The 21802-nt window shown below is 37.7% G+C and overlaps 2 protein-coding genes and 1 long non-coding RNA gene across 5 annotated transcripts; 1 reads left to right on the top strand and 2 right to left on the bottom strand.

Annotated features, from left to right (window-relative positions):
- Nucleotides 1–106: 106 nt before the first annotated feature.
- On the bottom strand, nt 107–2133 carry LOC131982845 (uncharacterized). 2 transcript variants are annotated; one of them, XM_059347470.1, is made up of 4 exons: nt 1984–2133; nt 1826–1887; nt 373–1702; nt 107–179 (listed from the first exon to the last, which is right to left on the bottom strand). In XM_059347470.1, exons 1-3 carry the CDS (start codon nt 2004–2006, stop codon nt 405–407), a joined length of 1383 nt encoding a protein of 460 aa, XP_059203453.1. In that variant the 5' UTR covers nt 2007–2133; the 3' UTR covers nt 107–179; nt 373–404. The 2 variants fall into 2 exon arrangements, with proteins under 2 accessions (XP_059203453.1, XP_059203454.1); XM_059347471.1 differs by lacking the exon at nt 1826–1887 and having other exon boundaries at nt 1984–2111.
- LOC131982897 (uncharacterized) lies at nt 2037–18398 on the top strand. Its single transcript, XR_009395430.1, has 4 exons — nt 2037–2204; nt 5149–5362; nt 8378–8576; nt 18219–18398. It is a non-coding gene; the product is annotated as an uncharacterized LOC131982897 (long non-coding RNA).
- Nucleotides 3891–9853, bottom strand: htatip2 (HIV-1 Tat interactive protein 2). 2 transcript variants are annotated; one of them, XM_059347472.1, is made up of 7 exons: nt 9577–9853; nt 8350–8539; nt 8143–8250; nt 7879–8016; nt 7709–7770; nt 5102–5341; nt 3891–4836 (listed from the first exon to the last, which is right to left on the bottom strand). In XM_059347472.1, exons 1-6 carry the CDS (start codon nt 9699–9701, stop codon nt 5125–5127), a joined length of 840 nt encoding a protein of 279 aa, XP_059203455.1. In that variant the 5' UTR covers nt 9702–9853; the 3' UTR covers nt 3891–4836; nt 5102–5124. The 2 variants fall into 2 exon arrangements, with proteins under 2 accessions (XP_059203455.1, XP_059203456.1); XM_059347473.1 differs by lacking the exons at nt 3891–4836; nt 5102–5341 and adding an exon at nt 6941–7126 and having other exon boundaries at nt 9577–9852.
- Nucleotides 18399–21802: the final 3404 nt, after the last annotated feature.

Genomic DNA, 21802 nt, shown 5'->3' with positions numbered 1-21802 from the left:
GACTGGCAAATAGCACCACAGCTGTGTGTTTGAAATAATCTGTGTTTAATTTTGGGGTGAAGTGCTCCATTTATTAATTCTGATTTATCTGTCATGACAAAACAAAAAGTTTTAAATGTTATTTATTCAAAATCAGACCATTCTTGGACAGGCAGCAGAGCATCCAGTAGGTTTAAAATCTGGATGGGGAAAAACATTAGTCATTTCATTACTACAGCCTTGATAACTTTGTCATTCAAGCTCTCGCAAATAGATAGATACAAATACAGATGAGTTGCCAAAAATACTGTATATACATGTGTGTGTATATATATATATATATATATATATATATATATATATATAAAATACAGTTTATCAACGAAAGCTTACCCTCTCACTGGTGTTGCCACCAATGTTGACATCTACTGACCAGCATCTGGCTGGTCAGTAGAGGTTATAATTGTTGTGCTTTGTTCCAAAGAAGATCCATCTTCTGCTGAACTTTCAGACTGGCCTTCATGGTTGGATTTTTGAGGTACAAGCTCTGCATCCCGGCCCTCCGCCTGCATGGGTGAAGCTGATTCTCCAGTGACTGAATTAGACGAAGGGCGACTTGTGGAGTTCAAACTTGGGGAAAGGGTTGTCCCTGCAAATGTCTCACTAAGAGCTTTTTCACTGTCTGATGAATGAGTGTCTGCAGGGATCAAATATGAAGGAAGTCTCTGGAAAGGTTTGAATTTGCCTTGGACAGGAATTGAATGTGCTGTCGGTGGAGGGCCGAGCCGGCTTCTGCTGTCTTGATTCTGTTTTACAGGTGGAAAACCAGTTTCCAAGAACTTTCTACCTGCAGTAGAACTAGCTTGGGGCCGTGTTTTGTCAAAACCAGGTTTGAGGCGGCGGACATGGGTGTATCCTTTGGCTTCAGACATCACATCACTGTTATGGACCCTGGGACTCCATGTCGGAGCTTTTCCTGCTGAATCACTGCCAGGAGAATGCCCCTTCACAATGGAGTCAGTCTTCTTGTTGATAGCTCTGAAAACATTTTGCAAGTTTGCTCTGCCATGATTTAAGGTTTTGGGGAAAACAGCAGAATAATGTCCACCCACCTGAGGCCTTGTCATGAGATGCAGCTCCTGGTGATGCATGTTGGTTGTGGAGGGGTTTACATTAATCTTTTCAGACTCAGACTTGATGTCTTGAACATTTGGACTCACTTTACTGCTGTGAGAGTAGATGGGGAGCCTTCTGTTGCTGGGTCCAAAACCTACTGGTCTTTTGGCTACCTGTTCAGGTTTAAAACCTCCTACTGCTTCAGCTCTGGCACGATAGATATGGGGTGGAACCAGAACTACACCTGCGGAGAATACAGCATCAGAGTTTGCCTGCTGAATCTTCTTGTCATCAGGAAATACTTTGTTTCGAGAGCGATGGTACACCACATTACTTTGTTGTTGAGTAATTGAGGGTGAGTTGAAGCCAGATTTTAAATGGCTGACTTGGCTTTTCGGAACATTGCTTTTCGGTCTTTCTGCGATAACAGGATAAGAATAATGGCTTTGAACTTGGGATGATGTTGAGTCAGTGGTGTGATCTTCTTGAGCAGGGTAAAGGTTTCCACTTGATGTATTGTAACGAGCTTTAAGGATTCTGTAAATAGGTGGTTCACTCCATCTTTTATATTCCCTGTTGTCAATGTAGACTCCCATAGGGGCCTGTCCTGCATGTCAAAACAAAACACAGACAGATACAGTGCCACTGTTTCTATACAATAGACAACATCAATTCAGTTTAAAAGTTAATGGCTGTAAAAAAAAATGCCGATTGGTATGTCATGCAATACCTTTCTGGGTATTCTCACAATTTACATCACCAACCAGCAGCCAAAAGAAAAGCACAAGCAGCCTGTAAAGTAACAATCATATATTTCTACAGTTAATTATGTGACTATAACTATTCAAATAGTCAAAATCAAAAGAAGCATTGTAAAGGACAATTTACCTTGAACAGTCCATCACGCTCATTGTTAAGCTTTTTTTCAGCAGCCAAATAGCCAACAGAAACTAATGCTAGAACTAAACAGCCTCAGACCCTGATTTCTAAACTCTGAGCAGTGAAAGCCAGATCAACTCAGCTGCTCCTCGTTTTGGAGTAATTGCTGCATGGTCATGATGGCACAGCCAAAGCTGCAGTAAGAAGAGAAAACTGTGTGTCAGTTACAGGTAAATTCTCATACTCACTATAACTTCTTGGGAATTTATTATGCTGTGTCTGAATTTTGATTAAATGTAATATAGTACTTAGGGCTGGGTGATATGGACCAAAAGTCATATCCTGATATATTTGGGCTGAATATCGATATACAATATATATCCTGATATTTTTATCGCAAAGTGAAAGCAAATGTTTAGTCAAAGTCAAAAATGACATGTCACTAGAAGTTTTATTCAAACCGTTTAATTTAGTGAACATAAATACTGTATAACAACTGGAGCCTAAAAATAGCCTATGAAATAAAATAGGCCAATCTTTTTCTAAAATAAATATATTTATATGATAAAAGAATAATGAACATTACAAAAAAACTAAATATGACAAACTCTAGTAAGGTTAGCATTTATATATAAAGAAAGAAAAAGAATTATATATACGATACGGTCTAATTCCATATCACATTTTAAAAAATATAGATGTATTTTTTATATTGATATATCGCCCAGCCCTAATAGTACTGTGTAGTCATAATGATTGTTTAGGGATGGCTATGCTGAGGGAAGGCGCAGTTGATATGTTGAGGCAAATATTTGTCTCAAAAAATATGGACTCACAGACCTTCGGTTTATAATGCCCAATATTTTTTATTTTTTTGTGTTTAAAACAGCAGAATTATTGATTGTCGTGCTACAAAGATGACTTTAAATAGATGAGCAGATTTATGGTTTTAGCCTCAAATATAAACTGATGCTACTTGGATAAAAAGTAGATATATTTGTATGAACAATGTCATGAGACAGGAACCTATTGTCTGCTACTAAGATACTAAAATAATACTTAAAAGGACTTTTGTTCTCTAGAAATGGCTACTGTAGCAACTGTATTACCCTGATCAACCATGAAGATCTAGTATCAGACATAGCCACTAGTACAAGGGAAGACTTTGTTTTAATCCGTTTGTTTGTTTGTTTTTACCTCAAAAGTAAAATCAGCCTCCTTGTAAAGTTTGGGACTTTCTTGAAGGTGACTGAATAGTATTTCAAACTGACTTCTTGACTTTACTTAATCTTTTTTCCCTATGTTTCTACAAACATCTGTCTACTAGGCCGTTTTCACAGCAGACATTTTGATGTGTCTGACATAAAAGGCCCATTAGATTCCACAGTCTAGGTTAGCTGTGGCAGCAAGCACAAATAAAAGCACCATGAAACCAGAGTTTGTCAGAGTTCAGCTGTTATCTGCAAGTGTAAAATGTCACCCCAGAAAACATTTTTTTATTATGGTTCCACCAGTTTTCTTGTCATCCCATTTATTTAGATTTTTTATCAAACAAAGCACCAGCCTTTTTTTAAAACAAAAATTACTATTGGCAGATTTTTAGCAGCATAAATGTACAGATATGATTTAAAATTAAACGTGCTAGTCTCTTGGAAAGCCTTTTGAGATCCAATAGAAAAGAATGCCACCATTTAGGTCACCTGCTGCAAGCTGCAGTTTAACTTGAGGAGTTCATATTATATGTAGTAGCCACATTCAGTCAGAAGGGGGCGCTGCTAGATCAAGGAGAGAAAAGGCAAGTTTAGTTGAATAACGACCCTCAAACACAGAGGTAATTTGACCTGCTTCACAGTTTCAAATGCAATAATACAAGAAAAGTAGAAGACAATTTTCAGAATACAAGAAAAACCAACGTATGAAAAGAATAAAAGTTTTATTAGTGTAGATTTTACTAGGAACACAGGTTGATAGTATTCCATTATTCTGTTTGTCTTCTTCATATTCTGGTTTGTCTACCTTTTATTAAATGTTTCTATCTATGCACAAACACACGTGCTGGTTTTAATGTATACATCATATTCTGGATGTCTGACATAGCTAACACTTGCTTAGTTTAACTTGGTTCCAAGGTATGTTTAAATTAATCATCACCTAAATAAAAATGGCACTTTATAGCTTTAGAAACATGTGTTCAAAATGAATTATCAACAAAATGTATTATTGCTTTTATCACAAAAAAAAACAGAACTTTATATCTTCATTGGGTGGGACCATATCTGCATGTTGCATGCAATATATACTGCACAGATGTAGTGTAGTGCAGATACAGACATCAAGATATTAATATTGATACAGTCATTATGGGGGGAAAAAATTCAAACACCCATACATAGTTAAATATAATGATGCAATGAGAGCATTTTAAAAACATCCAATATTTCAATATCTCAATATCGAGTGCAGAATAAATTACAAGCATTTACTTTAAGGCAGTTGCTCATCGAAAAGCCAAGCAACAGTTCCCTGAGGAATGTATAACAATATCATCCTAGACCCAAGCAATGCCACCCATATACAATTTCAAGATTAAATATTGATGACATGGGCGTCCCGGTGGCTCACACTGGTAGAGCGCTTACTATGAAGGCCGTGTGCTTGCTGCAGCGGACCCGAGTTCGAATCCGGCCTGAGGTCCCTTTGCTGCATGTCTCCCCCTCTGTCTCCCCCTTTCTATCTGTCACTATCTAATAAAAAAGCAGTAAAATGCCAAAAAAAATAATCTAAAAAAGAAAAAATATTGATGACATGATGATGTGAATAATGGTTGTAGTATGTAGTCATCTGTGTATCTGCTGAAATTACCTGAAAAGAGAAAATCAAAATCAGTGTAAAAACTCAGGTCACACAGAAAGTAGACAGAAAATAATTTTAGATTTAATTTGGGGAGTTCATTCTATTAATCAGCCATAAGGGGACTGTGCCAAAATATGAATTGTTGCCAACCATCAATCTTAAATACATTTATTTAATTTCCACAGCTTTTCTTATTGGGTATTAATGATTCTTCTGTGTTCTGTTTGTGTAGAATCTTCCATTTAAATCTATGCAAGTCTAATATTTTTCTTACCTCTGCATTTTTCCTCCTCTCCCTTATTTCCCTGCACTTTTCCCCAGACTGGCGATATCTTTGTTCTCCAGGATCTCCGTCTTCTGCTCAGGTTGGAGCAAAGTGTTTGACACCATGGCTTTTGCCACCACTGGGACTGGGATGGCCATGGATGTAGAAGACACAGCGGAAAAGGCACTGAAGAATTTTCTGGCCAACCACTCAGCAGGCCGACTCTCCTGCCTATCTACCAATAAAACCCTGTTGGAGTAAAGCACAAAGGTATTGATGATATATAGATTGTATTGAGTTGGGTCAATATATACATTTAATAACAAAAAAAAACCTTTATACAGCAGATATGACATCTATTTTTTCTTCACTTGGCTCGATTCACAACATTGATTCTCAATATGTCACACTAGATTGACTTTGGAGTTGTCCGCTCAAGTATAATCAATACTTCATGTAAAAGTGTTCTATCCAATGTTTTTTTAATTGTTTATATCACAGTAACTTACAGCAAGTTTTGTTATTTATTTTGTTATTTCACATCGCACTATTATACTATTATACCATAAATGCCTTTAAACAGAAGTCACATGGTGTTACATGAGCCATGTTTACTAAATAGAGTTTTGGTATCCCATCAAACTTCCAAATAGGCAGCAGTGGAGGCAAAATAACCTCAACCACAGTCTCCAAAACATTGCTAAAAAGTAATATTTGAGTTATTTTTGAAGATAACATGAAGACTTGGAAGATTACAAGCATTATCTCTGATTTTGTCTCATCTATTAAGCGTCCATATCATAGACTGTATTAAAGAAGTGGACATAGCAACCATGGAACCAGAAGTGTCCTGACTGAGGACACAATAAATGCCCACCTATACTGCTAACTTGACTGCTCCTTTCTATGGTGTGCGATGTCACCTCTGACATACTAGCTTTTAGAGATAGACCGATATATCGGCCAGCCTGTATACAGTTGAAACCAGAAGTTTATATACACTATATAAAAAGACACATATGCTATTTGCTAAATGCTAGAATAATGAGAGAAGGATTTTTTAAAGACATTTTTTAATTACTTTTTCCAAAGTCAGAAGTTTACATACACTAACATTATTATGCCTTGAAACAATTTGGGGAAAGCCCAGATGATGCTGTCATGTCTTTGGAAGCTTCTGATAGGTTTATTGACAACATTAGAGTTAATTCGAGACACACCTGTGGATGTATTTTAAGGCACACCTGAAACACACTGCTTCTTTGTGTAACATCATGGGAAAGTCAAAAGAAATCAACCAAGATATCAGGAAGAGAATTGTGGACTTGCACAAGTCTGGTTCATCCTTGGGTGCAATTTCCAGATGCCTGAAGGTGCCACATTCATCTGTTCAAATAATTATACCCAAGTATAAACACCGTGGGAATGTCCAGCCATCATAGCGCTCAGGAAGGAGACGGGCTCTGTGTCCCAGAGATGAACGTGCTTTGGTCCAAAATATGCATATCAACCCAAGAACAAAAGCAAAAGACCTTGTGAAGATGCTGGCTGAAGCTGGTAAGAGTGTGTCATTATCCACAGTGAAACGAGTACTGTAGCGACATGGACTGAAAGGCCACTCTGCCAGGAAGAAGCCATTACTCCAAAAGAAACAAAAAAGTCAGATTACAGTTTGCAAATGCACACAGGGACAAAGACCTTAATTTTTGGAGACATGTCCTGTGATCTGACAAAACTGTAATCTGTCATTATTCTAGCATTTAGCAAATAGAAATAATTTTGGTAATCCCAACGGAACTAAAACAGGAAAAGTGATTGTCTGATTTCATGTCAGACAGTGAGAAAAAAAGCATTTGTGTTTTTATATAGTGTATGTAAACTTCTGGTTTCAACTGTATATTGGCCGATATTTGCGTTTTTTATTTGTATCGGCATCAGCCGATATGTGCATGTGTTCGCCGATCAATAAGCCCATTTCACTGAGCCAACACCAGGCAAGGCTCGATGCAATATCTGCCATTCTCTGGTGAGCTGCTGCTGATACCGGAAAAAAGAAAAACACATCAAATATGTGGATCATCTGAGGCGCCACCACCTCGAGGCCTAGAACAACATACACATTGTTTGCTATCCAACTGTTAATATGTTTTGTTTGTTTTGTTAATAAATGTTTCTTTTTTTTGTTTAAATTGAGACTTGTGTAACATTTGTTATCATTGTGTCATTTTTATCATGTAAATGGAGGGAGAAAAGGCACATATCGGGGATCGGTTAAGACTGATGTCAAAATAATCGGCATCGGCATTAAAAAAACCCTATCAACCAGTGGAATTGACCCCTGCTGGACCATAGAATTGATGCAGGTTATAGTACAAGACTATGTCCACTTCTTTCATAGAGTCTATGGTCCCAATGTATTATATTCTACCAGCAGCTATCAGATGCCTTAATTCACCCCCAACGTGTCCAATATCCAGTGTGTTTTGTGAGTAATTTCACTAAACACAATACTTCTGTTGCACATAATGTATTCAAGTTTGGGGACAGTTTTTATGTCTTATATTGTGATTTGGAAGTTTCATAAAATGACTGACTTAAGTTCATGAGATCACTCACCCTGGTCTGTATATGGCATATCTGTCAAAGCCCAGAGCCTCAATCTCTGCTTCCACTTGTCCCTGGAAGAAAATCCATTTCATGTTAATCTTTCAATTATTGTCCAATGGCATTATTTCATGAGAAAAAAGACTTCAGTTTGTGGCATGCAGTAGATAAAATAATGTTACCTTGACTTTGAGGTAGAGGAAGCTGCTGCTTTTATCGGCTCCTCTGGAGGACTCCAGGTGGAACTGTGTGGAGCCTCCTGCCTTGGCGAGCTCCGCTGATTTCATAACATAGTCATGATCAACACGGATGAATCCATCCTGAAACAAATTAGAGAGGTCACAAAAATGGTTTAAACTGACAAGCGTCTGCCAAAGCTTACTTCTAGTAGACAATATTAAACATGCTCATAGAAAGATGAGAAAAAATGTGAATGTTTAACTTACAGTCCCTGCTTTGGCTTTAGTTGTTCCTAGGCAGCAGTAGCCAACATCATGGCCCTGGAAGGCTGCAGCATAATCATCAAGCTTCTCAAAGTCCACCACCTCTTGTACCTGAAGGCATAGATATCAGTGCCAAGAAAAAAATGTCACTTAACATGATAAATCCTAGGTAATGGGGACATTAGCTGACTAGAGTACTAATCCACTAACCAGGTTTTCATATGCTTTGTCCTCAAAGGTGAGCTGTCTCCTTCCAATGAGAGTAATCTTGGAGAAGAGGTTGCGTGCTAGCAGCTCTTTGAGAACCACCTGGCCCGTCTCTCCAGAAGCACCAAGGATGAAACAGCTTTTATTTTGCTGCCTGAAGTTCTCCTCCAGAGTCTTCATGTCCTCTGCCATGCTGCCAAAACAGACATCTCTCTTTGAAGCAAGTGCAGGTAAAAGTTCAATCAAAAGAAACATGTATTAATTACATTCAAATTTGTGAAATATGCTGTGTATGTACTATGCATAAGGTAGTAACTAAAGTAATTACATGAAATCAATTTAATTATTGAATAGTTTAATAACAAGAAATGTCATCTTCACAGGGAAGCTAGTTTTGTGTCATTTCAGTAGATTCCCCACTGTCCCAGGGCTCTAGTAGACCTAACTGAACTGGAGTAAACTAGTATGTGAAAATAATAAATAATAAAAACTGGTATGTAGATAGCGGATGCAATTTAGGACAAATTTATAAGGAGATGCGTGTCTTTCATAGTCAAGTCCTAGTTTTGTTTTAAAAGGTCAGCATTGTTTCCAAAACGAAATGGAACTTTAAAAGCAGGTGTTTCTTACTTACGTTCACACTGGTGGTCCACATGTCTGGGACCACTGTAGCTAACATTAAATTATTATTAATATTGTATATTATATAACTTATACATGAAGCTAACGCCATGCTGCATGTTACTGGTGATAGAGAGCAGTCGATTTCCTACTTTCCCAGGACTTCTAACTGGACTGCAGTAAACTAGTATGTAAAATAATACAAACTGGTATGTAAGTTAAGTTAGTGGATACAATTTATGACGAATTTAAACGCAGGTGCATGTATTTCTGAATGTAGTCCTAGTTTTGTTTTAAAGGGTCAGTAATTGTTTCCAAAACGAAAGGGAACCTTAAAAGCAGGTGTTTCTTAGTGGGATTTGGTGTGACGTTCGATCTTTGATTACCTGTCACTGCTACTTGTCACTGAGGTTCACACTGGTTGTCCACATGACTGCGACTACCGTAGCTATCATTAAAATATCAATATTGTATATGATATTACTCATACTTATACATGTAGCTAACGCCATGCTACATGTAACTGGTGATAGAGAGCAGCTATATTAACGCTACATGTGCCGAGTTCAGCTGTCAGAGAAGCTAATAAGGACCTCCGCTGTTCATTACCTGGTGTATTTAACCGGATCAGGATCTTCGAAATAAATCAAAACTGCTGCAAGGACAACAACAACGATAGTTAATATCCCGGTCGCTTTTCCCAGGGTGGAGACCAGCAGTTTCACAACAGACATCGCTAGGAGCAACGGTTAAATTGCTGGAACACTTCCTGGTTGCTTCATCTTCGGCGCTCTCTCTCTTCCTGCTTCGTTTAGGAAAAACCAACATAAAAAATATCGTGAACGCCAGCGATAGACGACACAAGTCATCAGTAGTACTGTTGATTTGTTTATTTTATTAATTAGGCATGATATGATGGTGAATTTAACAGAAGGGGAGAAACGCTTGAACAAAAAGCCTCTGTCTCATCCTTATTTTCCACCATAGACAATTCTTTGCGCATGCGCGATTGGAATTTAGAGGGAAGAAACCCACCTATAAAGATTGCATACAATATTCTGTAATATCAGTAGTTTCTATATCGTGGTCCATTGCAGCATAATTAGTGTCCACCTGATTTACTTTTTTGTTTATTTGGTGTCATCCCAAAGTTAACTTAATTGTTATTCATGACATATTTGATATTTGCCATCATAACCTCCCAAATATTTAATTAATAATGCAAACTTTTTTCCCTTTAGGTTACATCTACAGACATTTATTTAAAGTGGGGCTTAATATTACAGTAGTGTTCAAATTAATAGCAGTCCAATGTGACTAACCAGATGAATCCAAGTTTTTAGTATAATTTTTATTGCTACATGGCAAACAAGGTACCAGTAGGTGCAGTAGATTCTGAGAAAACCAACAAGACCCAGCATTCATGATATGCACGCTCTTAAGGCTGTGCAGTTGGGCAATTAATTGAAAGGGTTTGTTAAAAAAAAATAGCAGTGTCTGCCGTTGACTTAACAAACTCACAACTATTTTGTACAAACTTTTTTGTTTAGTAATCCTGTGAATCACTAAACTAATATTTAGTTGTATGACCACAGTTTTTAATAACTGCTTCACATCTGTGTGGCATGGAGTCAATCAACTAGTGGCACCTTTCAGCTGTTATTCCACTCCAAGATTCTCTATCAACATTCCACAATTAATGTACATTTCTTGGTTTTGCTTCAGAAACAGCATTTTTGATGTCACCCCACAAGTTCTCAATTGGATTAAGGTCCGGGGATTGGGCTGGCCACTCCATAACATCAATGTTGTTGGTTTGGAACCAAGATTTTGCTGGTTTACTAGTGTGTTTGGGGTCAATGTCTTTTTGAAACACCCATTTCAAGGACTTGTCCTCTTCAGCATAAGGCAACATGACCTCTTCAAGTATTTTGACATATGCAAACTGATCCATGATCCCTGGTATGCGATAAATAGGAGAAACATGCCCATATCATGGTTCTTCCATTTTTCCCAAAGTCATCAGGGTAGAGACCATACAGTATATCATTAAGATGTATGGTAAGAAGTATTCAGATATTTTATTTAAGGTAAAGTAAATACTACTACTGAAGCATAGGTTGCATTTCAATAGCCATACTACCATACTATTTAAATGCCTTAATTTTTTATTTTATTTGTCCTGATATATAGTATGTCAAATGCAGTATGCAAAAATACCATGATAGCCTACTGTATTTTGCAGTGTGCAAGCCAGCATTCTTCTGGTCATTCAGAACCAGAATCCTCTTTGCAGCATGAGCAAGACAGTTAAAGTTCAATATGCAATGTTATGATGAAATAATATCTCTGTAGTATGTATGTACTTTGTAAGGGCAGCTGAAAGCTAAAAGATAAGGTTCAGCTTAAGGGAGTATTAACAAATGCTATAACTTCAAGAGGAAAGCAGAAAGCAGAAAGACTTGACAGCAAGGCAGCTTTTTCTGCTGCATGAACTGAAATGGGTTGATGTCGGCGCTGAAAGTGGAAATTTTCCTCATAATTGAAAGGCTAATGCTGCGTTCTGAATTGAATACCAGTTCTAATAGACCAGAGACCGATCTTAACACCCAGGTTAAAATATTCATATTTTACATACAGTTCTCTTAAGCAGATGTAGATTTCATCCCAAAAGGAAATTATGATTCTCAACAAACATGTAAAACTTGTTTTAACCCTTTTAGCCAGCGTGCTCTCTTATCAACTGATCAGTTTACACTTTGGAAAATGCTTGCACAAAAAAATAAGAGCTTCTTTTCCATAAGAAATACACTTAAAAATATGTGTGATATGGCCTAATTTTGAGAAAAAAGTATATGGTGATAAAAGCATGAATAAAAAAGCTGAATAGATATGAAAGAAAAGTATCAAACATTTTCATATATGGCACATTTAATAGCTATACAGAAAACATGGTCTTGCAGCGATATGGAAAGGCTCTTCATCGGTACACTGATGAAAGCTATTTACACATCAGGTACTGTCTAAAAAAAACATAATAAAAGGATACATTGGATCTTTTCTTTCCAAATAAGTTGGAAAGTTGTCCAGGATGGTGGCACATGTGTGTTATTTGATGAAATCCAGTTGGACCTGGAGTACAAACTAAACTCTGAAAAATGTCTTTGGCTTTTGTCAGAGCTTCAGGGGGTTTCATTAGCCAAAACCTCCACACAAAGAAAGCAAGTCCAGTCACATGCAATGAATTCATCAACACCCCATGTTTTTAACACCCCTGCCACTTCGAACACAAGGCATCGACCCAATCTAATAGAATATGATGGAGCCAGGGATGATCCTTTAAAGATGTCAGCAGTAAGAGACAGAAAGAAAAGAGGCTGAGGTTGAGAGAAGAGGCCTTAAACTGGCACTCTGCTGAAATGAAATGTCGCCTCTTTGTTCCTTAGCCGCGGGTGCTAATTGGGCCTAGCGGCGGGGAGGAAAGCTGCCGCTGGGCTCCTGTCTGTCGCACCTGTTGAGTCATTGTCTCTCACATTGATCAGACAGGAAGTTGGAGTAAGAAGGCTTATGCCACAGTGGGTGCGTGGCAGAAACGTGGTTCAATTTCCTTTTAGAGCCCCGCTGCTGGAGGTGGAAATACCAATGGTGGTCAGTGGTCAATCGCGTTTGACCATTGATTAGCGAGCACTAAAAGACATATGGATTATAAAGAGTTGGTTTTCATTGGCTTTTTCACATTCTTTATACCTCAATCACAGTGCCTCCTGCATTTCCTCACCATTGCGTAATATGTATGATGTATCTGTCACTGCTGTTCTGCCACACTTCACCTGAAGTCCTATTCAGACAGGATTAGCTTTTAGAACAGAGAAATAATGGCTCACACAGTACACACTGCTACTGTATGTATTAGGAATTATTCATTCATTGGTTCTTTGAAGGTGATGCCAATGTTGAATATTTTTCCCACCTGCACTCTATAGATTTTGTAGGTAGAAAAAGGTTGACCCAACCTGATATTGCCCTTTGATTTTCTAAAATGTATTTCAAACGTGTAACAAATAGGCTAAGAAAAAAGCAGCAACATAATATAAACACAAGTATCATTACATGTATGAAATGAAGAAGTAATAAGTATACACAGCAGGAAGAAAAAGCTATATAAAGTTGGTACTGTCAAATGCCAAACATATGCAAATATATTATGCAATTTTTTATTCTTAATGGACAGTTTGCGCCTGATAAGAGATCCTGCGACAAAAACTCAGATATAGTAGGACTGCTTCTTCACACCAAAAAAACTGTGTCACATGCAATTACTGCATTTGAGGCTGAAATGCTCAAACAAAGTTACAAATGTTTTTACTGTGTCCAACAACCTTCTTTTATGTTTCACATCACTGTTCATTACTATACAGAAAGGGTTTATGGACCAACATGTTTATGAAATTTGTAAATGAACTGGAAATACAACAAATGCTGAGAGTACATTAATCTCTCTTATTGTCTGCCTCTCTCAAATATAATGAAACTGTATAGCACTCAACTTGTGTTGCGTCAAAAAGAATAAATTACATAACCTGGTTACTCAAGATAATCTGTTTATCTTGTTGTGAGAAGTGTCATGCAGGAACTATACTAGAAAGAAGAAAGTTCCTACATGAAACTGCTTACAACTATACCTGTAGATTGTCTTGAGTGCCATCTACATTAGATTAGATTATACTTTGTTGAACCCACAACGGGGAAGTTCACTTGTCACAGCAGCAAAAACAGAAGCAAATGGTGTGAATATAAATTACAGAAAAAAATGAATAAAATGTCAAACACAACAAACAGGCAGAAAAGTCCCAAACATATGCAATAAACACAGACAGGTCCAAAGACAAGCAAAAAAAACCTAAACCATAATAAGGCCATAGTATAAATAATATTGCATGGTAAGCAGTTTGAATGAAAAATATAAATACAGATCAAAGATATATATAAAAGCTATGGCGAGTAGTGGTGGTGGTTGAAACAGAAGCTACAACATGATCAGGTGGTGCAGGTGTTGTAGAGTCTCACAGCGGCACGAATGAAAGACCTGCGGAAGCTTTCCTTCTTACACAGTGGGTGTAACAGTCTGCTGCTGAAGGATCTGACTAAATAAATCTAGTTTTACTATTTGAGGAAAGGCTTTCTACCAGGGAGTAGCCTGGGGTGGCAGTGGCACATTTTGGTCTTGAACCAGATACTGAAATTCTGTAAAACTCACTGATATTAATAAGATAGTAGGGGTATTTCTAAACAACATGTTTACATACATGCCTATGATTTCAGTTTGGTTTGTTTGTTTGTCAGTAGAATTACAGAAAAAATTCTGGTCTGATTTTTTTAAACACTGTGGAAGAGTGTAGTATGAACCAAGAAAGAACCCATGTAATTTCAGAGCAGGTTGGAATCACAGGACTGGAACACAAATAATTTTTCACTTCTAAGATTGCAAGATAGAATTAAAACTTTAGTGGAGGCTTTCCAATTGCTCTTCTGGTTTGTTTTTGTTTAATGAACTCTAAAATTCATGTGTGGCATGCATTTCCCGTATTTTTTTCATAAGACGTGCAACAATTTGTGTGCATGAAGTGCACCTCCCACATGGCAATAACAGAGGAGACACTCTGCCAGGACAGAAAAATATTTACAATTTGTAAAATTTGAGGAATCTACAATTTACATTATAGGGCAAGTAATCAGTAATCTGTAATGGACATTTTTTTTTAAGTAACACAAAACACTGCACACACCACACACACGTGATGTACACAAACATGGCTTAAGACTTAGAACCCTGATTCCACAGACTCTGGAGTGTGATGCTAATGATGGAAATTAATGGAGCCTGACAGCACAATCTGCTGCCCATTGTCTCCCAATAAACAGCTTTGCAGTCCACATGAGCCACAGAGGGGACGGGAGGTTTAAGCTGGAACAGTGAGAGCAGTAGACGGGCAGAGTGGAGGGTCAGACCTCAGGGGACAGCGCTGATCCTGAAGTGGGGATTAGCTCAATTAGGGAGGCACTGTCTGATCAAGATGCAGGGTTCGATGGTACCTATGGTGTGTGTGTGTGATGAGAGGAGTCTCCATCATTAGAGCCGACTGTTGCCATTATTTGTTGCTGTGTCGACTGATGCAGCTGGTGCAAACAATAGTCAAGATGATGCCTTTTGCTTTTCTATGACCTTCTGCTGAGATATCCATTTATTGTCATACATTTCAATGGTAATTAATCTCCAATGTGTTTTATCGTCCAAATGATAATATCTCCATGAATATTTCAGTGTGCTTCAAGTCAACTTATTAAGGTCAGTTTTATCAGTAAAAAAGTAATGCAAAAGTTTTTTATTTTATTTTTTATTTTGTGATGCATAGTTCATTTTTTAACACTAACAATATTGTTAACTTCAGGTTTTATATTTCTTGTGTGTTAAAGACATCACTTAGACGTCACTTATTTTCAAGTTTTTACGGTTTGGGTGTGTAATGTGGTGGTTTCAATGAAATGCCAGAATAAGCACATACCAAATATACTAGAGAGCTCACCCTTTATTTATTTGTTTATTTTTACAGATTTTCACATAAAAATGTTATTAATTTTTTTAAAGTTGCATATCGGTTATACTAGAGAGCTCATCATTTATTTATTTATTTAGTTATTTTACAGATTTTCACATAAAAATGTTATTTATTTTTTGGATAGTTATAGTTATTTATTAGTTGCATATCCGTTCAAAATCATTTTCACCCAGATATCATGTCCACATCCACTGGAAAATGTATTTGTTCCCACCGCTAAAGAGGCAAATGTTACAACATTTTCTGTTATATCAAAGTCCTTATACACAAGCATTAAAAAAGAAAAAAGTAGGTTAACTAGACTGGTTATGTTGCAAATTCTAAGGTATTTTTTATTTTCAGATTTTTTTCACAAATTTTGCATTATGTTTTAAGCAGATTTTCACCCATTTTTACTATTGCATATATTATAAATTTAAAGGAACCCGAGGGTAAACTTAAAAGGAAAATCAAAAGTTTGAGGGGTTAAAAATGCCACACTGGCTGCCAGATCAGTGGTGAAAAAAGCGGTACAATAAAGTAACTCCACAGCAGGACAGAGGCTCAGGGTCTTCCTCAGGCTCGGCTTTGTTGCAGGCTCAGACTGGAGGCTCAGACCTTCACAATATGTTCGAGGCGAAGCAGAGTATCAGCGGTGCTCAGAGGAGCTTTCCTGCTCAAAGAGCCACAGCTAAGCAGCAATGAGACCTTCTTTTCCTCCTCTGAGGAACAATGGGCTCATTAAAGGAGTAAACAGATTATTACTGTTTTTCAATAGAGGGCCTTAAAAAGAGTCTGGGGGCCCCTCCCAGCAGGTAGAGATAAGACTACACTTGCACATCTGGCCAACCTGCTGCTGCTACGTCTGGCAATCTTTCTTCCTATTTCATTCAGTGTATAGTTTTGTTTCCCTCATTTGAGCGTTTAAAACACAAACTGTATGAAACCTAATCTTGAAATAAACTGCTTTTCAACATTTAAAAAAAGCTATGAATTAGAAGGCATGGATGTGGCAGTAGTATAACATTATTTCCTTTCCCGGGGGGGAATTCTGAGTTTGTGAATTACATAAACCAATTACAATGTCTGAAGCCCAAATTACACTTTCTGCATCTGTGTCTGCATGTCAGTGAACACTGTACTGTATACAGACATCCAATTTAAACAAAACAACTGTCTGTGTGCACGTCTGTTTTAGAGTATATCTGACCCATAACAGTGAACTTTATGAATACAGTTGTTTTGCACATTGGCTGATTATATCTTGCAATTAAAAATTTGATAAATACATTTGAACAGAGATAGAAAATAGGAAGAAATGGGTGACAAAAACAATAAGAAAAACCAAACTTATTGCTGCACCTTTATATTTCTTGCTTACACCTCTGGCTTTGTATGGAGATTAAAGAGAAAAACCTTAAAAATTTAAATACAAACAAAGCGCCAAAAAAACCTTGATAACGAAAGAAATCTGAGGCTGTATAACCAGTTTGATTGATACTGGTCATCAATAAGGTAAGATCATCAAAACAAACAAGCTCAGAAAAATAAGCTTTCAAACCATTCACAAAAGAGCTGAGCACCTTGCTTGAAAACTGAAGAAAAAAATAAATCAGGAAAGGGGATTTGAGACAATTCTACAAAGATGAGACAGTCCTGTGAAATGTTACACAACTTACCATCTCACCACCAGGTACTCTGACTAGCTTGCAATTTATTTTCTTTCAAATATGTCTTTGTGTCTATAAGCAACTCTAAAACCAACCTTTATGCCTTTGTCTGACATGTATTGAAAGTTGTTTCCTCACTAAGTGTACTGCAGACTTTGTACTGCTAAGCTGCAGACCCTTGTCTGAATGGATGTGTATTGGCCACTGAGTCCTTTATATCAGTATAGCTTTGTTAAAGTCAGTCGACTAATTGAGAGGAGATTTCTTTTTCTGTCATTTCCAACAATAGTCCAGGTTTTCTGGACCTTTTTTCAATTTTTTTATATTTCATAAGTACAGTTAGTCTATGTTCTTTGATTTCAGTTGAATATTATTTCATGGCAGAGATTAGGACCACCGTGACTTAATGAAATGTCAATATTTCTGATTGGTTATTATCAGTATTTTGTTTTCCCTTGTCATTTATCTCAATGCATAACATGAAAGGGACAGATTATCAGTTATGAGACTTTCCCAGGAGAAAATTAAACTTGAAACATTTAAATCTGTACGGTCTTGTATGGGGTAATAATGGCATAATGCACCAAAGCCTCTTAGTGAATATTTGTGTTTGGCTTTGAGTTTTCACTATCAGATCTATTTGCTGTCTTAAATCTCCCCTTTGTGGCATGACGGGTGAAGCTTAATGACTCCTTTGAACTGCCGACATCCCCGGCAGAATGGCTTCGGGAATGTCAACCAACTAACCTTTAGTCTCTTTCCCACATCCAGCAACAGTGTCGGGCACATAATACCCATCTTTTAATTCTTGTCCACAACCTATATTCATGTCGTTCATCACACAACATCACGTGCAAACATTGAGCAATTACCCTTATAAACTCAATGGCATATGAACCTACCAAATTCTTTATTTCTATGGAAGATTCAATGCAGAAAACCTGATAATAACTCAGATCAGTTATGATGCTTTCCCTGTGTACAGGTTAGGAACATTTTACGACCTTGGAGGCTTTGGAATCAGTCCCCATTTGGTAAACACTTTGAAAAGAAGGCTTCAGTATTGTTAATATTGACTTTTAGTGTAATCTTGATGATAAAAGTTTTATTGTGTCATCATTTAACATTTTCCTGACCAAATAAATGAATCCAAACCATTCCTAATTGGTTATTTTGTTTGACATGTTTGTGAAGTTTTGTCTGACATAAAACACAGGAATGAAATTGTCGGACATTAGTGATAATATTGTATTTAAATCAATTACTGAGATCTGTGAATTTGGCAGCTTGACTAAAAAGAGGTCAGACATGGCAAAAAATGTGCACTTTTGTCAATCATACAGATTTTTAACAAACCTTCAAGTAAGCTAAACTAGAAAAAACTAAAACAAGGGAAATGATCAAGTTCAGGACCAGCTCGTTGGTTCGACTGATCCACTCTACTTACTGTAACTGTATGCACAAACAGTACTGAGATTGTTATGGTCAGCTTCACCTTGCTATTAACTTGTTTGCAACCTGTTTGATCACCTAATTGATTGTCGTTCTTGCCCTGTTAGACTTCATTGTAGGGATTTCTACAATTTATTAAACTGTGTGTACAATGTTATTCTAAGGATCAAACCATGAAATTAAGACCCAAGCTTAATAAACTAGATTATCTTTTTAATGACAACTATATTGAGTCAGCTGCACTGAAACACAAACTTGATCATCACAGTGAGAGTCTGAGGTACTGAAAGTTGGTTTCTGAAAGTTTCATCACATGGTAATAGACTGACTCGGATGCTGGCAAACGTTAGCTTGGCCAAAACTGCAAAAACAAAGTTGCATTTACTTTTGATTTACACTGTCTCAGCGTGATGCTGCTGGATCTCCTCAGGTCTCTGTCTTGGCTTCTGGCTCTTATAAAACCAGCCGAGTTAGTCTCTTGGATGGGCCCTGCTGCCCTGTGGCCTACAGGCAGAGTGAAAGAAGGAAGAAGGGAGATCATGTCGGATCATAACGGACCCACCACAGCACAGAGACCTCCCTGCCGATGAGCAAACACCACTACAAATGGCAGAGCTGGCTGGACAATCACTTGTTGAATGGAAGCTAATTAGCTGGAGTCTAATGCCAGTTTACTAACACCTGTATTAGCGTGCTCGCTCAGCAGGGAGTCAGGGCTGGCCAACAAGCACTAATCCCTCATAAGCCTAAAGTACTCCTCCCAAGAACTGGCATTAGCATATTCTGCTTCAGCCAGCTGTTGCCAACCTAAACCTGGAGGAGACAGGCTTCTACAGTGATGTGCTGGAGATGAGGAAGATTTGTTTGAGTTTGTATTGGGTTACCTGTGTGTTCCCATGTGAAGCAGGTTTCCCCCCACTCCAAAGACTGTTTGGGTTATTTCCAAGCTCTTGTTTTGTAGAATTGAAGAGCTCAATGTTGATATATTGGGAGGTAATGTATCATAAAGGAAAACCATCAGAAAAATCTCAAAGGTCACAACCATTGTGACCGAAAAGCAACCATAGAAAATAACCAAAATAGAAATCCCACACAGTTGACTGTTAGAAACTTGTTTCACATCATATCAAATTGAAATCTGTGAAAAAATGTTCTGAACTATGTCCTGACTCCTTTTTTTTTTTTCATTTTCTCTCACACCTCACAACAACCAACAACATTTTCCCGGCCCCTGGGAACCCTGCCATGTGTATGTGTGCACTTTCAGTCTCATTCCTTTGCTCTCCCATCCTCTCCCACTGCCTGGGTGGTGGACTGATTACCCTGTAGCCGTGTGTGCATCAAGGCAAGTGCGAGGCCAGTGTGTGTGTGTAAGGGATTAGCAAGCTTTAGCATTAACATCATGACTGGACTGGCTACATTCCCTTGCTCTGCTAATAATTTGAGGGGAGGAGAAAGCGGCTGGTCCATTAGCTCAGTCTGTTTGCTCAGGAGTTGGCCGACTCTGATCCCCTAATTTCTCTCACCGATTCCAAGAGGATCTCTGGCTTTTGTGACAGAGGGATGGGAAGATAAAGGATGGGACTGAGGGCCACATTGATTCAGAGATCACCGTCCTTGGGACATTCTGTACACTTACCAAACTAATCAGCGTGTGTAAACACAGCGAGACATGCTGAGGGCTGGTGGCTAAAGGGCTGGGGTCTTCAGGGTTGATTAGGAAGAGCTGTTGATGGACCACACTCGGTGTCTGCGTGCTCTGATCTGCAGACCACATGCAGACAAACTGTGAGCAGCTTGGCTCAGGCGTCGCTCTGTTCTGACTGGTTGTAGGTGTTGAGAGAGGCCCAGAGGGGATTTGTTGTGGTTTCTGGTGGATCTACAACGTTTTAAACTAATAGATCTGGTGTTTCTTTATGGTTATAGTGCCAGTTTTAACATACCAGGTATGATGAGTTCATTTAGTTTGCAAGAATGCAGGATTAGGCAGAAAAGCATGAGGATTACATTGGACATTACAGTTGTCTGCAGCTTTTGATCCATGCAACTAGAAAGTTTAGACAGAGAAATCGGGTTACACAGGAAAACAGATGAGTTTACATGCATGGTAGTAACCTTGATACTGTACACCTGCCTTTTTTGTCCAAGTAGAGCACAGGCTCTGTAGTAACACAAAAGTTTCCTATTTTTTTTTTACAAATAGTCAGCAGAATTTAATTAAGAGGATGCGTTGCTACTGTGCTGATTTTTTCTTTATCCCATGCACAGTTCTCTGAAGTTTATGTATATCTATACTTATTTATGCTTTCTATTTACATGACCAAGCAGTCAATACAAGTTGACAATGGCAATCATCTTCCTTGAAATGATTTACTGAGCATTATTTTTTATTTTTTAACAGCAAGTAAAATGGACACTGTGCTTCTACTTTAAACACCATGGTGTAAATTAATTTAATTACTGATATTTTCTGGCCTCTAGAATGTATTGTTTCTTCATTTGACTGAACCAAACTCTTAAAAATCCAAAAAAGGGACCCAAATTTGTTGAAAATGTGATTCTACTTCCGAAGAAAACTGTAAAGCAGCTTCAGTAACAACAGAATCAACCAAGCTGCAAGAAATTACACATTTGTGTAGAGAGATCTATATGTATATTGTCTGATTGATGTGAAAATGTGTTCACATTTGTTTTAAAAAATATTCAGAAAAGAAGGCATTTTATCAGTAGTTTTTCCTTTTACATCAGACTGATATTCAGCTATTACTTCCAGCCTTATTTAAAAAGAGCTGGGATCAGATTTGTTACTAATGCCTCTATTGTGGCAGATCGACAGGTTACAAGAAATACTTTCTAATAAGTGGAACCAGTCCAAATTTGTTTAAAAGCCTAGACTCATTTTAAATGTATCAAAATCAATGAAACCAAATCTAAAACTGCAGTACAGTGACCATTTTAACTACAGCTAGACCAAAGAAAATGAACCAAAAGTAAATGAGTCTTGACACTGGGGGCTTGTATTATAATAACCCATCAATCATCAGATCTTAAGCTACATCCCAGGGGGTTACTCTTCTGTCAGCACACTATGACTCAACATCGTCTTTATTTTAAGTG

This window comes from Centropristis striata, chromosome 2 (assembly GCF_030273125.1).
Source record: "Centropristis striata isolate RG_2023a ecotype Rhode Island chromosome 2, C.striata_1.0, whole genome shotgun sequence".
In the NCBI taxonomy this organism is placed as follows: Eukaryota; Metazoa; Chordata; class Actinopteri; order Perciformes; family Serranidae; genus Centropristis; species Centropristis striata.
Note: the sequence above shows the minus strand (reverse complement) of the source record. Positions and strands in the feature narration are given on the sequence as shown.

Excerpts from the sequence above, each read along its gene's own strand:
- LOC131982845 (XM_059347470.1), bottom strand. The coding sequence starts at position 2,006 with ATGAGCGTGATGGACTGTTCAAG. Across the intron at positions 1,888-1,983 it reads AGCGTGATGGACTGTTCAAG|GCTGCTTGTGCTTTTCTTTT; the intron begins GTAAATTGTCCT and ends GTTACTTTACAG. Across the intron at positions 1,703-1,825 it reads TTGTGAGAATACCCAGAAAG|GACAGGCCCCTATGGGAGTC; the intron begins GTATTGCATGAC and ends TTTGACATGCAG.
- htatip2 (XM_059347472.1), bottom strand. The coding sequence starts at position 9,701 with ATGTCTGTTGTGAAACTGCTGGTCTCCACCCTGGGAAAAGCGACCGGG. Across the intron at positions 8,017-8,142 it reads CTAAAGCCAAAGCAGGGACT|GATGGATTCATCCGTGTTGA; the intron begins GTAAGTTAAACA and ends AATTTGTTTCAG. Across the intron at positions 5,342-7,708 it reads TATGCCATATACAGACCAGG|GGTTTTATTGGTAGATAGGC; the intron begins GTGAGTGATCTC and ends TTACTCCAACAG.